At 41.9% G+C, this 15,130-nt stretch overlaps 1 protein-coding gene across 2 annotated transcripts in view; it reads left to right on the forward strand.

Moving 5' to 3' along the window:
• The window catches only part of GPR158 (G protein-coupled receptor 158), a 332,397-nt gene that overhangs the window by 291,581 nt on the left and 25,686 nt on the right, over positions 1-15,130 (forward strand). For both annotated transcript variants that reach the window (XM_069729592.1, XM_069729591.1), the window contains exon 6: positions 8,310-8,419. In XM_069729592.1, the coding sequence (XP_069585693.1) occupies positions 8,310-8,419 (110 nt within the window). The remainder of the gene's footprint in view (positions 1-8,309; positions 8,420-15,130) is intronic.

Raw genomic sequence — 15,130 nt, forward strand, 5'->3', positions numbered from 1 at the left:
GCCCCACCCTTATCTGCTGGTTTAATGATGATAGCTTTATTGTTTTGAAGTGATGTGAGTGCTTGCTTCTCAGACAATGTAAGATTTGTGCGTGTCGGGAAGAAACCTAAACAATGTTGATGTTTTTTGCCCAACACGCTTCTTTCAACCCTGTTGGCTATTTGCCATGAAACGCTTGATTGTTCGGTGATCAGGCTTCAAAAGTTTGGCAATTTCAAGACTGCTGCATCACTCTGAAAGACATCTCACAATTTTGGAGTTTTCAGAGCCCGTCAAATCTCTCTTCTGACCCATTTTGCCAAAGGAAAGAAAGTTGCCTAATCATTAAGCACACCTTATATAGTGTGTTGATGTCATTAGACAACACCTCTCCTCACTACAGAGATGCACATCACCTGATTTACTTAATTGGTAGTTGGCTCTCAAGCCTGAACAGCATGGAGTGGGACAACATGTATAAAAGTATCATGTGATCAAAATACAACTTGCACAATAATTCTGTACACAGTATATTAGTCCTCTTTCAGAAGACTATAAACCTAAAATATTCTTTTTGCTATAATTTTGGCTGGTTGAGAGAGAGAGGGAGTTAGGTGAGTATCTCTTTGCTCTACAGAATGGACTTGAGAGAGCCGACTGGTATCAAAGGGGTCAAAAGTATAGGTGATAACGTGCTGATCAGTGGTAATCTGTCTGCTGGGACCTTTATTGATCCAGTGATCGAAGCTCTGAAATCAAATAGTTTATTGCAATGAAGCCCTGTCTGCTCATGCACACCATTGATCCATTGATCCATTCATTGTCTTTGGGACAAATGAAAAAGCCGAACACTGTGCTTAGCTATCTCTGGCAATCCCACAAACAATGAATACAGCGCCGACAACCATATATGGTTCTGTCTGGGGCATTTCAGAGCCCATTCAGCGGGCGTCTGCAGTGTTGGCAGAAGTCCATTTACTTAGCACCATTTACACTTTTATTACATAGCATTACAGTGGTAATTGGTATAGCTCAGCTAAACAACCCCAACAATCAAAATAAAAGCCTTTTCTCTTCATAAAGTATCTGACATGGTTAATATTGGAGCTCAACTCAAGTAAACTTGTAAAAGGTACTGCCTCACACTTGTTGCTAACCAAAACCTGTAGCTTAAAGCCTACCCATCCTTTCAACGAAAACCTGTAGAAAAACATGATCATCCCCCACAACGAGTTCAAACCTTTTGGTGCACATGAAAGTCTAACGTGTCCTGATTCTCATGCTCTGTAATTTTCCTTTTTTTTCTCAATGCTTCGTTCCTCTTTGTCAATGTTCTGACAGCACCCTAGGCACTGGAACTTCCTTTCCCTCTTTTTCCAGCAAATATGACTTCTTCCATTGCCCAATGACTTGCCGGCTCTTAACTAAAAAAGTGTGTCTCTGTTATATCTGAATGAAGTTTCACAGGCAGAGTGTCACATTTCTCAAGTTGCATCTCTTTTAGTCACCAGTCTACACCATATTCGCCCTACTTGTGGTGCTGGTACTAAGGGAATTGTGGTAGCCAGTAGTGCTGTCGCTGTTGAGCCGGAGATTAGTCTGGCTGAGACCTACAGTTTCGCTCAACCAGACCAATGGGTGTCTTAATTCTCTAGCAGCCCAGCAGGTGTAATAATTTCCCTACTGTGATCTATATAGAGGTATCACACCCTAAACTCATGACTTCATGCTTTAAGTTGACAGACATTGTGCCTAGAACTTCCCTCGACTCTGGTATTCTTTGTTGTGGATTGCTGAGATAGATTTTATCTTGACCTGGTGTGATTCCAATATCCCTCTTTGCCGAACCGCGGTGTAACTTGGCTCTGACAGATTACCTAGCATCTGATCCTGGCTATTCCGCTGACTACGGTTTTTAATTTATGTGTCTCTCCGTTATCTTGTCACTCCTGTTACCTAGCTAGATAGGCTTCTTTTGCCTCTGATTCACTCCACCGGCCAGCAGCCTTTCCATGGAAGCAATACAGGGAATCCCATTATATCGGAAGGTAGTCTTTTTCAGCCAATAGACGATGAAAGACTTTACACCTGGAGAAGGAAACAGAGAAGGACAACACAGCCACCACTTTCTATAACGTATTTCTGTATCTCTGCTGACATGGATTACACTATAGAACAGGCAGTGGACAGAAAGTTACACATAAGGATGACATCCTATGGCTGGTAATTTGTAATGATGTGGGGTAAAACAAGATATTCTTTAAATAAAGTGATTTATTTTCTTATAACATTATCTAGCAACTTATGTGGATGTGTGAAAGTACAAGACCCAGTTAATTATAGGCCATCACTGTAAAATCTCAGAAAAGCATTTAAAGGGAACCTGTCACCACCAAAATCGCGGGTGAGGTAAGCCCACTGGCATCAGTGGCTTATCTACAGCATTCTGTAATGCTGTAGATAAGCCCCCGATGTATCCTAAAAGATGAGAAAAAGATGTTAGATTATACTTACCCAGGGGCGGTCCCGCTGTTGGTCCGGGTCCGGCGCCTCCCATCTTCATGAGATGATGTCCTCTTCTGATCTTCACGCTGTTGAGGGCAGAGCAAAGTACTGCAGTGCACAGGCGCAGGGAAAGGTCAGAGAGGTCCAGCACCTGCGCACTGCAAAGTACGCCTGCGCTGGAGCTGCAGCGTGAAGGCCAGAAGAGGACGTCATCGTAAGAAGATGGGAGGCGCCGGACCCGGACCAACAGCAGGACCGCCCCTGGGTGAGTATAATCTAATGTCTTTTTCTCATCTTTTAGGATACATCGGGGGCTTATCTACAGCATTACAAAATGCTGTAGATACAGTAAGCCCCTGATGCCGGTGGGCTTACCTCACCCGCGATTTTGAGGGTGACAGGTTCCCTTTAAATCTACACTTAGGCTATGTTCACACCTTGCGTCGGGTCCCTGCGGGTTCTCCCGCAGCGGATTTGATAAATCTGCAGGGCAAAACAACTGCGGTTCTCCCTGCAGATTTATCGCGGTTTGTTCCGCGTTTTCCGCTGCGGGTTTCCGCCTATACTATTGATGCTGCATATGCAGCAATATGCAGCATCAATAGTAATGTTAAAAATAATAAAAATTGGTTATACTCACCCTCTGATGTCCGGATCTCCTGGGCGCTGCACCCGGCGGTCCGGTTCCTAAGATGCTGTGGGAGAAGGACCCTTCGTGACGTCACGGTCATGTGACCGCGACGTCACCACAGGTCCTGGTCGCACAGCAACTCTGACCGGACGGCCGCGTGCAGCGCCCAGGAGCTCCGGACATCAGAGGGTGAGTATAACCAGATTTTTTATTTTTTAACCCCAAATATGGTTCCCAGGGCCTGGAGGAGAGTCTCCTCTCCTCCACCCCGGGTACCACCCGCACATTATCCGCTTACTTCCCGCAACGTGGGCACAGCCCCATGCGGGAAGTAAGCGGTTCAATGTATTCCTATGGGTGCAGAATCGCAGCGATTCTGCACAAAGAAGTGACATGCTGCGGGTTGTAAACCGCTGCGTTCCCGCGCCGTTTTTCCCGCAGCATGTGCACAGCGGTTTGCGGTTTCCATAGGGTTTACATGTTACTGTAAACGCTATGGAAACTGCTGCGGACCCGCAGCATCAAAATCGCGGCGGTTCCGCGGTAAAAACCGCTAAGTGTGAATATAGCCTAAATGTTAGTTCTAGCATTGACATGATCAGTGGATGTGCAGAATAAGCGTTTCAGAAACTTGTCTAGTTAATATCCAGAGAGGAGAAGATGTGTTATAAATATCTAAAGTAAAACTACAAGAAAGCAAATATGTCCAAAACCATTTATTCTGAACATTAATACAATCTGTCAGCTGTCTACACTGTGTCTACACATGATGGACTAAATTATATACAGTATGGTGTAAAGTTTTAGGCAGGTGTGGCAAATAGTATATAAAAAGATTTACATTTGCGCCAAAAAACCGGAGTGTATAAATATCTAACATAATAAACAAACAATAAAGATGAGTCTATAAACTTTGACCAGAAGCATTAAAAAGTTATGAGGACATGAATGGAGTATAAACACTAAATATTCAATTACCTTTGCGTGATGAAATCACACCATAAAGATAGTGGTCCACATAAAAAGGTCCTTGTGATAAGCAGATTAAACACAGTTCAATATTCCGGAAGATGTGGCTTATTTACCGAATATTTTCCAGAGTAGGGCAAAAACAAAATGATTTCTAGATAATGGGGGCGCCGTCCCGGGGGCTCCGTCCCGGCCAGTGACAGATGCCCCTCTTAGAATTTGCCAAGCTGACGCAAATATGCTAGAAAGCTTTAATAGTTTACTTTTTTTTATCAATTAACAAAATTCAAAGTGAATGGACAAAAAAGAAATCAAAATCAAATAAATATTTGGTGACCACCCTGGACCTTCAAACAGCATCAATTCATCTAAGTAAACTTTCACACAGATTTTGAAGAAAGTTAGAAAGGAGATTGTTTCAAAAATCTTTGAAAAACAAGCACAGATCTTGTGTAGTCTTGCACCAATCCGTCTGTCTCTTTGTGTAATCCCAGAAAGATTCAATGATGATCAAAACTTTTTGGAGGCCCTATTATTACTTCCAGGACTCTTTGTTCTTCTTTTATGTCACGTGTCATACAAAATAATAATAATAATAATAATAATTTTATTTATATAGCGCCAACATATTCCGCAGCGCTTTACAAATTATAGAGGGGACTTGTACAGACAATAGACATTACAGCATAACAGAAATACAGTTCAAAACAGATACCAGGAGGAGTGAGGGCCCTGCTCGCAAGCTTACAAACTATGGGGAAAAAGACTGAGCACAGAAACTAGATATAAGGTAGTTATACTGCATCAGGAAGGTCTCTCCCAGGCACAGATTTCAAAGCAGACTACAGTTTCAAGATGTTCAGTTTCTGTTCTGTACAAGATACACCAAGAAATGAGCAATGTTGATTACTGTAGACACTATGATAGGCCAAGGAAATTTAGTGCAGCAGACACATCATATTTCCCTTTGAAACTGGAAGATGTCCAGCAGTGCCATCAGCTCAGAACGAGCAGAAATCAGCGGAACCCAGCTACACCATCTACTGTTTGTAGAAGTAGCAGTAGAAGCAGTCTCCATGTACGAATTGTGCCCAAAAAGTCATACTTTCGACATTGAAACAAGGCCAAGTGACTCAACTATGAACAAAAATATAGAATCTCGGGTGCAGAAAATTGACAGCAGGTGTTCTCTGTTCTGGATTAATGGGTCAGAATTTGAAATATTTGACTGTAAGACAAGGTACTGTCATTTGTTTGCATGAGGGCTGGAGGGTGGTTCAATAATAAGTATCTTCACTCAAAGTGAAGCATGATGGAGGGTCCTTGTAAGTTTTGAAGTTGTATTTCAGCAAATGGAGTTGAGGATCTGGTCAGGATTACTGGTATCCTTCATGCTGAGAAATACAGGCAGAAAATTTTCCACCATGCAATGTTATCAGGAGGTGTTAAATTGACTAATTCGGCAACAAAACCAAACACAAAGCCAATGTCATTAATAACTATATTCAGCAGAAAGACCATCTGAGAGTCCTGGTAGCCAAGATCTCAACATCATTGAGACTTTTTGGGATTACATGAAGAGACAGAAGGACTTGCACAAGACTACATCCACAGAAGACCTGTGGTTATTTCTTCAAGATGCCTGAAACAAGCACCCTGCCGAGTTCCTTAAAAAAATGCTTTGATGCAGTATTGAAGGCAAAGGGTTGTCACTGGTCACACCAAATATTGGTTTGATTTACGGTAGATATCTTTTTGGTTCATTCACTTTGCTTTTTATGAATTAATAAAAACTATTTCTATGTTTCAAATTATTTTTAGTTTGCCGACTGTTTCCTATACCTAGTAAAAACTTTGTATGGGGGTATTTTTTTTTTAAATGGTCTTAAATCATTGCTATATATCCTCTGTCATTGGATCGATCACCTATGATAAATATCACTTTCTGTGTTATTTTCTATTGGCTACAAGTGAATAGAAAGGTCAGTCACAAACATAGCATTATCCTGGGACCCAGGCAGGTTATTTATTTCGTCCGGCAATTATCTGTCTCATCTTATCCTTGCTTAGAACCCATTTGTGTGACCTCTCATTTAATCAGTCCTGTGAGATAATATTCTGCCTTCTGGCAGTGCTCCATGAAGAATATCACCTTTTTTGTTATTAAGAAGGCCATTTTTGAAATGGAAAGTATCATAAAATTTCTATAATAGGAAGCTGAGCATATATTGCAGATAATAGGATGATGATGATGCAGGACCCAATTTGGCCCACAGTTTTATGGCTTTAATGACTACTTTCCATGACCTGAATTTTACAGTATTGTCTACTGAGGTACTATTTGTCCTCAGGTTTTACAAGGTTTTCTGAGATAACAATATTGATATCTGTTCCTTCCTTACAATGTTTTGTGAGATGAGCCATAGCTTAGGTGGTAAGTGCCAGAGGTGCCAACAGGATACTCTCCTTAGCCAGTGCAATTACATACTAAAAAGCTGAACTGAAGGGCAAACTGAATATTTGTTGCCGTAAAATAAATTCTCTGATTCACAGAAAATTAAGTACTATAGAATCATTTTAAAAAGTTACTCAATCTGGACCCCATCGATCTGCAGGGAACTTACCAGTCAACAAAATATAAAAAATGTTTTCGAAGCTTCATTACTCTTTAAAGAAGCACTACCATTAGTTTTTATCCTCTTAATATATTGCAGTCATATTATATAGCACCGTGTGCTTACAATTGCTCATTTTGTCTTTCTACCTAGTAAATTCTTCTCCTTTCTCTGTTCGCTGTAGAAACAGGAAGTCTCTTTTGCCTGCATGAGTCTCTTTTGCCTCTTCAGCTCCTGACCCAGCTGCTCCGCTCCATCCTTCTCCCATGGACTTTTGCAGTGGTGACTCACGCAGGCAAAATTGACCTCCTGTTTCTTCATAGAGCTTAGAAGGATTCAGCTAGTCAGATTTTAATCACATGATGACATAGACTTAAGGGGAAACAGAAGAATTAACTGAGTAGAAAGGAAAAATGAGTAATTGTAACTACACAGCGCTATATAATATGATGACTGCAGGCGGCAGTGCCGGGACTTGATGCGAGAGACTCGTGCGAGTTTCTTGCATTGAACTTGCAAGTGTGACATCGGCCTAACAATAACTGTTTTATTTGTCCCTTATGTATTATTTAATTTGCTCCTCTTTTAAGTTAGCTTTACTTGGCTTTGTCTGCTGTTTTTTTTCAACTTATTGGCTTGGCTTTGGTTATCCAGATGTTTTAGCCTAATTTATCATTTGTGACTTTTCAAAATGTTGCAATAATTGTTTTTACAATTGTTCTCCAATACCTTTGTTTCTTTTTTGTTGTTGTTGTTTTTTTTGATGTTTTGTGCAATTCTTGAATAACGTGAAACATTTTAATTCTTTTTGAAAAGATTGTAAAACTTTTTTTTCTCTAAAAAGGCGCAAAAACAGTTATAAAATAATACTCTACATCAAACACCTGTGTGCCAATTTTCTGTATTTGGCGCAAAATTCGCCAGTGAGTAAAAAATTACAAGATAAAAAAAGGAAAACAAATCTGGTACTCTGTATCGTATGATTCTATATTTGCTGTGAAACATAACTTTATCTACCAATTCTTTTTTTTTTAAATAGTTTTTCCTCCATTTGTATGGGTAAAAGTATTGAAAATTTTGAGTTTAAGGCAAGCAGAACACAGCTGGATATTATAAACTTATCTTTACAAGTACACAATTTCTTTTTTTCTTATCTATAATATTAGAGAAAAATAGACATTGAACATAGTGAGAAATAAACCTGGTGCATTTAATGGTCCAGGGAGAGAGACTGGACCATTAGCTCCTCGTGATGTGGTGATAGATGGCTGACCCAGCTCTTTGAAATGTTTTTCACCTCATTAGTTTGTAAATCGCCCTTGGTTTATGCAGTGGGCTGAGAAGCTATTCTAAATCCATTTGCTTTGTGTTTGTTTGGATGTAATAAACTCAAGGTATTTTTACCTACAACGTGCACATTTCCAGTAGTGTGGGCCCCAATGCAAACTCTCCAATGGGCCTTCAAGAGTGCAACCCCTGCAGACATTATAATTAAGCCCCTCTATATACTTCTTATAATTTATTTATAACTTCTGGAAAAATTGTGAAACGTGCAAAGGACAATAAAAATAAAATAAATTAACTTCTGTCAATTCTCTCTTCTCTAACAGGTTATTATCTTATATTTTGATCCAAGCACCTTTCGCTGCATCCTACTTCGATGGGTTCGACTTTTGGGATTTGCAATTGTCTATGGAACTGTGACGTTGAAGCTATACAGGTATTCCACTTTTTTTTTTTCTCAGACAATATACAGTGGGGCAAAAAAGTATTTAGTCAGTCAGCAATAGTGCAAGTTCCACCACTTAAAAAGATGAGAGGCGTCTGTAATTTACATCATAGGTAGACCTCAACTATGGGAGACAAACTGAGAAAAAAAAATCCAGAAAATCACATTGTCTGTTTTTTTAACATTTTATATGCATATTATGGTGGAAAATAAGTATTTGGTCAGAAACAAAATTTAATCTCAATACTTTGTAATATATCCTTTGTTGGCAATGACAGAGGTCAAACGTTTTCTGTAAGTCTTCACAAGGTTGCCACACACTGTTGTTGGTATGTTGGCCCATTCCTCCATGCAGATCTCCTCTAGAGCAGTGATGTTTTTGGCTTTTCGCTTGGCAACACGGACTTTCAACTCCCTCCAAAGGTTTTCTATAGGGTTGAGATCTGGAGACTGGCTAGGCCACTCCAGGACCTTGAAATGCTTCTTACGAAGCCACTCCTTCGTTGCCCTGGCGGTGTGCTTTGGATCATTGTCATGTTGAAAGACCCAGCCACGTTTCATCTTCAATGCCCTTGCTGATGGAAGGAGGTTTGCACTCAAAATCTCACGATACATGGCCCCATTCATTCTTTCATGTACCCGGATCAGTCATCCTGGCCCCTTTGCAGAGAAACAGCCCCAAAGCATGATGTTTCCACCACCATGCTTTACAGTAGATATGGTGTTTGATGGATGCAACTCAGTATTCTTTTTCCTCCAAACACAACAAGTTGTGTTTCTACCAAACAGTTCCAGTTTGGTTTCATCAGACCATAGGACATTCTCCCAAAACTCCTCTGGACCATCCAAATGCTCTCTAGCAAACTTCAGACGGGCCCGGACATGTACTGGCTTAAGCAGTGGGACACGTCTGGCACTGCAGGATCTGAGTCCATGGTGGCGTAGTGTGTTACTTATGGTAGGCCTTGTTACATTGGTCCCAGCTCTCTGCAGTTCATTCACTAGGTCCCCCCACGTGGTTCTGGGATTTTTGCTCACCGTTCTTGTGATCATTCTGACCCCACGGGGTGGGATTTTGTGTGGAGCCCCAGATCGAGGGAGATTATCAGTGGTCTTGTATGTCTTCCATTTTCTAATTATTGCTCCCACTGTTGATTTCTTCACTCCAAGCTGGTTGGCTATTGCAGATTCAGTCTTCCCAGCCTGGTGCAGGGCTACAATTTTGTTTCTGGTGTCCTTTGACAGCTCTTTGGTCTTCACCATAGTGGAGTTTGGAGTCAGACTGTTTGAGGGTGTGCACAGGTGTCTTTTAATGCTGATAACAAGTTTAAACAGGTGCCATTACTGCAGGTAATGAGTGGAGGAAAGAGGAGACTCTTAAAGAAGAAGTTACAGGTCTGTGAGAGCCAGAAATCTTGATTGTTTGTTTCTGACCAAATACTTATTTTCCACCATAATATGCAAAAAAAATGATAAAAAAACAGACAATGTGATTTTCTGGATTTTTTTTTCTCAGTTTGTCTCCCATAGTTGAGGTCTACCTATGATGTAAATTACAGACGCATCTCATCTTTTTAAGTGGTGGAACTTGCACTATTGCTGACTGACTAAATACTTTTTTGCCCCACTGTATTTATGCCTTTTATATATTTCATTGTCTTATTTACATAGTTTCTTTATAATCTGATCTCTATTATTGTATCTGATCCCAAGTACAGTTTATTTCCAAAACAGAATATCTGCCTAAAAGGGGTTATTCCGCCAATAACATGATCACGCATCCACAGGTGAACTTTCAATGAGTGTTTGGAATGTGCGCTAATATCTGTATTATTAAAGAGAACCTGTCAGCACTATTTTACATGTTATTATTATTATTATTTATATAGCACCATATATATATAGAATATATATACCATATAGCACCATTAATTCCATGGTGCTGTACATGAGAAAGGGGTTACGTACAGAGTTATAGATATCGTTTACAGCAGTGGTCCCCAACTCCAGGCCTAGAGGGCCGCCAACAGTGCAGGTTTTCAGGATTTCCTTAGTATTGCACAGGGGTTGGAATCATCACCTGTGCAGATGATCACATTACCACTGATGCAATACTAAAGAAATCCAGAAAACCTGCACTGTTGGCGGCCCTCGAGGCCTGGAGTTGGGGACCCCTGGTTTACAGTGACAGACTGGTACAAAGGGGAGAGGACCCTGTCCTTGCGGACTTACATTCTATTCTATACAGGTTAAAGTAAAGGCACGGTCATATTGGCACTGTTACAAATACAAAAATATTAAATAGATACCTTTAGGGAAGAGTCAGACGGCAGTATAACTCGGATGAGGATCGCAACCCAGTTCTCGGACTGGCTGTCGGCTCTCCTGACCCATAATAGAGGAAAAAATGGTGTGCACTCAGGTCTAAATTACGAGGTGCTGGTGTAACGGACCTAGATGGCCCCAGAGTTGAGTAGTAGAAATTCACCGCACACTCTTAGATGCTGGTTTGCAGACGTGTATTTACACTTTTATTCCAATTATTCCAAAAGTAGTTTCAGAGAGAAAAAATAACCCACAAGCAGTGTAGAGATAAATTATGATATAACAACCCAACGTTTCGACCCTCCTGGGTCTTAGTCATGGGGTTACTTGGCAGGAGATGCCAAAGTAGAGGATGTAGGACCCTTAGTCTTAGGGTAACCAAAACTGCTGAAGGTGTGGTGTCCAGGGTGATGGAGCGGCGCATCCGCGTCCTGCTCGGTGTGCGGCTGTCTGAGTAACGAACAGGAGGCAGAGCAAGAGTTAACGTATTTACTACTAACAGGTATATACTCCACGCAGGGAGGAAGGTGGGGGAACAGGGGTATTAGGAGATAAAGGATATGCAGTTTGTGGAAAATGCAAGACACTACAATAACAACAGTGCTCAAGGTGTGACTTATCCGGTCCTGACGACATCCAGCATGCAATGTCCACAGGATAGGGAATGGCGCGAACAATGGCTAGCGTGTAGTGTGTCCGGTGTAGTCCTGGTGACGTCGATGAGCGGAGTCCTGGCATCGACAATTAGTCTCCGGTGTCTTTTGGGGGATCTTTGGTCTGGGATCCAGCAAAGGGAGCATAGCACAGCTCACAGCGATGCCAGAGGCTAACGTGGCTCGACAGACATGAACTGGGGGGGTAGGGGTACAGTTCACGGTAGCACCCCCAGTCTTTCTTAAGCGGTATGCGCATGGTACTCATGGGCCTGGAGCGTTTGGCACCTTGCTTTGCAGGAGCCAACGGGCACTCACCATGTCTCTGGTCACAGCAGGAACGCCGCTGCTTGGGCCTACACTGCTGCTGTGCTCGAGGGACAGGGCAAACTCTTCTCCATGCTGCGCGCATTTCGTTCTCACCAAGTCTGACCGCCTCCGCATGCATTCTCTCCCTTTTTGCTTAGCCATGCCTCCTGCAGACCAGTGCAAAGGTTGGTCTGGTCCACTTATCTTTCCCCCGGACAACAGAGGAGATGGCACCGACAGTTCTGGACCTGGCGCAAGAGAGGTACCCCCAGTCCAGTTCTTCTTCTTACACCATCATAGAAATACATGCTGTCACGCTCGGGTCGGAGAGCCGACGGACAGTCTGATCATTATATTGCTTTCCTCATCTGCCCGCCTAACTCTTCCTTTAGTAAAGAAATCCACGTGATGGAAGAACTTTAATCAGCATTTGTAGTTTGGGTGTAATAAGTTTTCGGTGCATAGGGGCAGGACTGTGTGTGGGGTCTCTGGCTCTTGCCCCAGCCCGTCCGGTGTCTCTGGTGCCTGTAGCTGCCTTCTGCGTTAAAGTTTGCGGTGGCCCTATCTTTGCAGTGGCTCTTGCACAGAATAACTTCCTGGTGGTCTTCAGTGAAATGGTGCCAGAGGCAGGACATGTGCAGATTAACCTTCAAAGTGTCTTTAGTAGAGGCACATATGCAGATTTGAAATATGGGCTAGTGTGTAGTAAATATTTTATAATCTTTTTTTTTTTTTAAGTATAAAATAAACTTCAAATAAAAATAAAATAAACACTACCTAAAAACAATCAGTCTAAATACTTTGGTAAACAATACAGAAACTATTAAATTTCATTATTACTATAACACACAATGATAAGAAACTCTATATTTAGTGTTTGTGAAATGGAAAAAAATATTGATTTACTTCATTCCATGTCACTTCTGGGAAATAAGCAAGATGTGTCATATTGGTGTAAAGATGCCTCCGAGCCAAATAAAGAATCACAATCTCATTACAATCAGCGCAATGCAATAGGCTAAATAGGACAGAAATAAATACTTAGATACAGTGGCGAAACTAGAGTTCGATGGACCCCGGTGCAAAATTTGGATCTGGGCACCCACCTACATGTTGGGCCCTTGTAGAATTCTAGATCCTATAATGACATGCGTATTCACCCCTCATGTTATAATGTCTTCCAGCATGGCTATTTGCTGTTATAATCCCTCATCCTGTAAAATGTCTTTCATCCTAGGCCCCTTCCTGATATAATGTCCACCATCCGAAGCCCCTTCCTGTTATAATATCCCTTGTTCTGAGCCTCTTCCTCTGATAATGTCCCCCACTCTGGGCCCCTTCCTGGTATAATGATCTCCAGCCTTTTCCAATTCAGAGTAAATACTACTTTTTTTTACTGCTGCCTTTAATTGTCTCAGCAAAGTAAATGTGATTTCTTGAAAACTCATTCCCATTGTGCTTACAAAGAAGAAAGTGAGCTGTATCAGTATTAGGGCGTCTGGCTGTGGGTCTCTCTTCAAAACTAATCTCAGACCGATTTGTAAGGAGGTCTGAATGTGCCTTTAGTTAGAAAATTTTAACAAATTGTCACAAGAGCTTTCAGAATTCTAAAGAGATCTTTTCACCAAATTTTTCATGTTAAACCGGTTTAAAAGTAAATGCTTTACATCTTAGGCTACTTTCACACTAGCGTCGTACGACGCACGTCGCAATGCGATGCTGCGACGCATACTGTGAATGCGCCGCACAACGGGAGCAGCGGATGCAATTTTTCAACGCATCCGCTGCCCCATTCTGAGCTGCGGGAAGGAGGGGGCAGAGTTCTGGCTGCGCATGCGCGGTCGGAAATGGCGGACACAACGCACCCAAAAAACGTTACATGCAACGTTTTTTGGTTTCGACGGTCCGACGCAACACGACGCAACCGTCGCACGACGGTTGCGACGTGTGGCAAAGCGTCGCAATGCGTCGCTAATGTTATTCTATGGAGAAAAAACGCATCCTGCAAGCAATTTTGCAGGATGCGTTTTTTTCTCCAAAACGACGCTAGTGTGAAAGTAGCCTTAGATACACATCTATCCGGCGAGACGTGAACTATCTGGCTGATGGATTAACCCAACCAAGCCCTAATATGATTTTTGTTCCAGACGAAATTATAAGCTGTGCATTATCAGCAACTTAATATTTAATTGAACACATAGAGTGTTTGCATGTTCAATTAGGCTTGTCTATACTTTGTATGAGCTGGAGCAGAGGTAATGCCTTGCCCGTACCAATAATTCATAAGGAGATTAATGAGGAGTCGTACTGTGCTCATTCTACACTGCTGGGAGGGTTTTTATCAGATTAAAACAAAGAGAAAATAGCTAGAGAACTTTCAGAAAAAAAAATAAGACCTAGGACTAATGATAATGAATGTAAAGGAGCTTTCGCACCATTTGACATTTTAATTCTCTATTAGATAATGTACGACACAGCAATATTTCAATAGCAGCCATTAAAAAAAATATTGCTCCTGTGTGTACATATTGCTGAGACATACTGGGACGTTTGGTAAGGCTTCTGTGATTCCGGGAGATTTGCCAACTCTTCCAGGAATGCTTTAGGTCTACATTTTTTTTTTTTTTCTGGAGCCTCCAGGACTAGAGATAAATGAATCGATCTGTAAAAAATCAAATTTGGGACAAGTTTCCTGAAAATCTGTGATTCTAACAAATCTGAAATTTTTCGGGAACCGATTTGCAGGATTCTTTTGAAAACCTGGAAAGAGTTAAAATAATTAAAAAACACTGTACTTAACTGTGGTAGGCCCTCACCTCCTCTGTCATCATTGTAGTTCCCAGATCCTCTACAAGGTCTTTATTTTTGGAGTTTTCATGTGGGTCATGTGGAACTAAAGAACTAAACTACCAAGGTGAGAGCCTAGGAAATTTCATTAAGCCCTTCCTGGCCCTCCATTTAATCCTTTAGTGACCACTGATATGCTTTCTTACTGAAGATATAAAAGAATAGCATCCCCCAAATGCTGCATCAGTCACGATCGATTGGCACTGACCATGGCCCTATAACCCCTTAGATAAATAGTGACTACACCATGTAGATGGTAAATGTTAGGGGTCGAGTTCCCCCCTCTGCACAGGGGAAATCTCGAGCCATCTCCGCTGCGGTCTCCCATTCTTCTCCAGCCGCAGTGGAGCCTGCTCAGCAGAGACATCGGTCCCAGCATCTGGCTCAGCCTGATACGGTGCGGATGATAACTGCTGCCTTTCCAGGTTCAGCCATTGTAACCAGTACTGGTCAGCGGCGAGCAGACGTCTCTGGGACTAAGTCCTGCTTGTCCCCTTCTGAGCATGCCCAGGGTAAGACCTCTCATTGGAGGTTGGGGGTCAAATGCTCAGGTACTGCAGCAGCTCCC

Source organism: Ranitomeya imitator, chromosome 6 (assembly GCF_032444005.1).
Source record: "Ranitomeya imitator isolate aRanImi1 chromosome 6, aRanImi1.pri, whole genome shotgun sequence".
Lineage (NCBI taxonomy): Eukaryota > Metazoa > Chordata > Amphibia > Anura > Dendrobatidae > Ranitomeya > Ranitomeya imitator.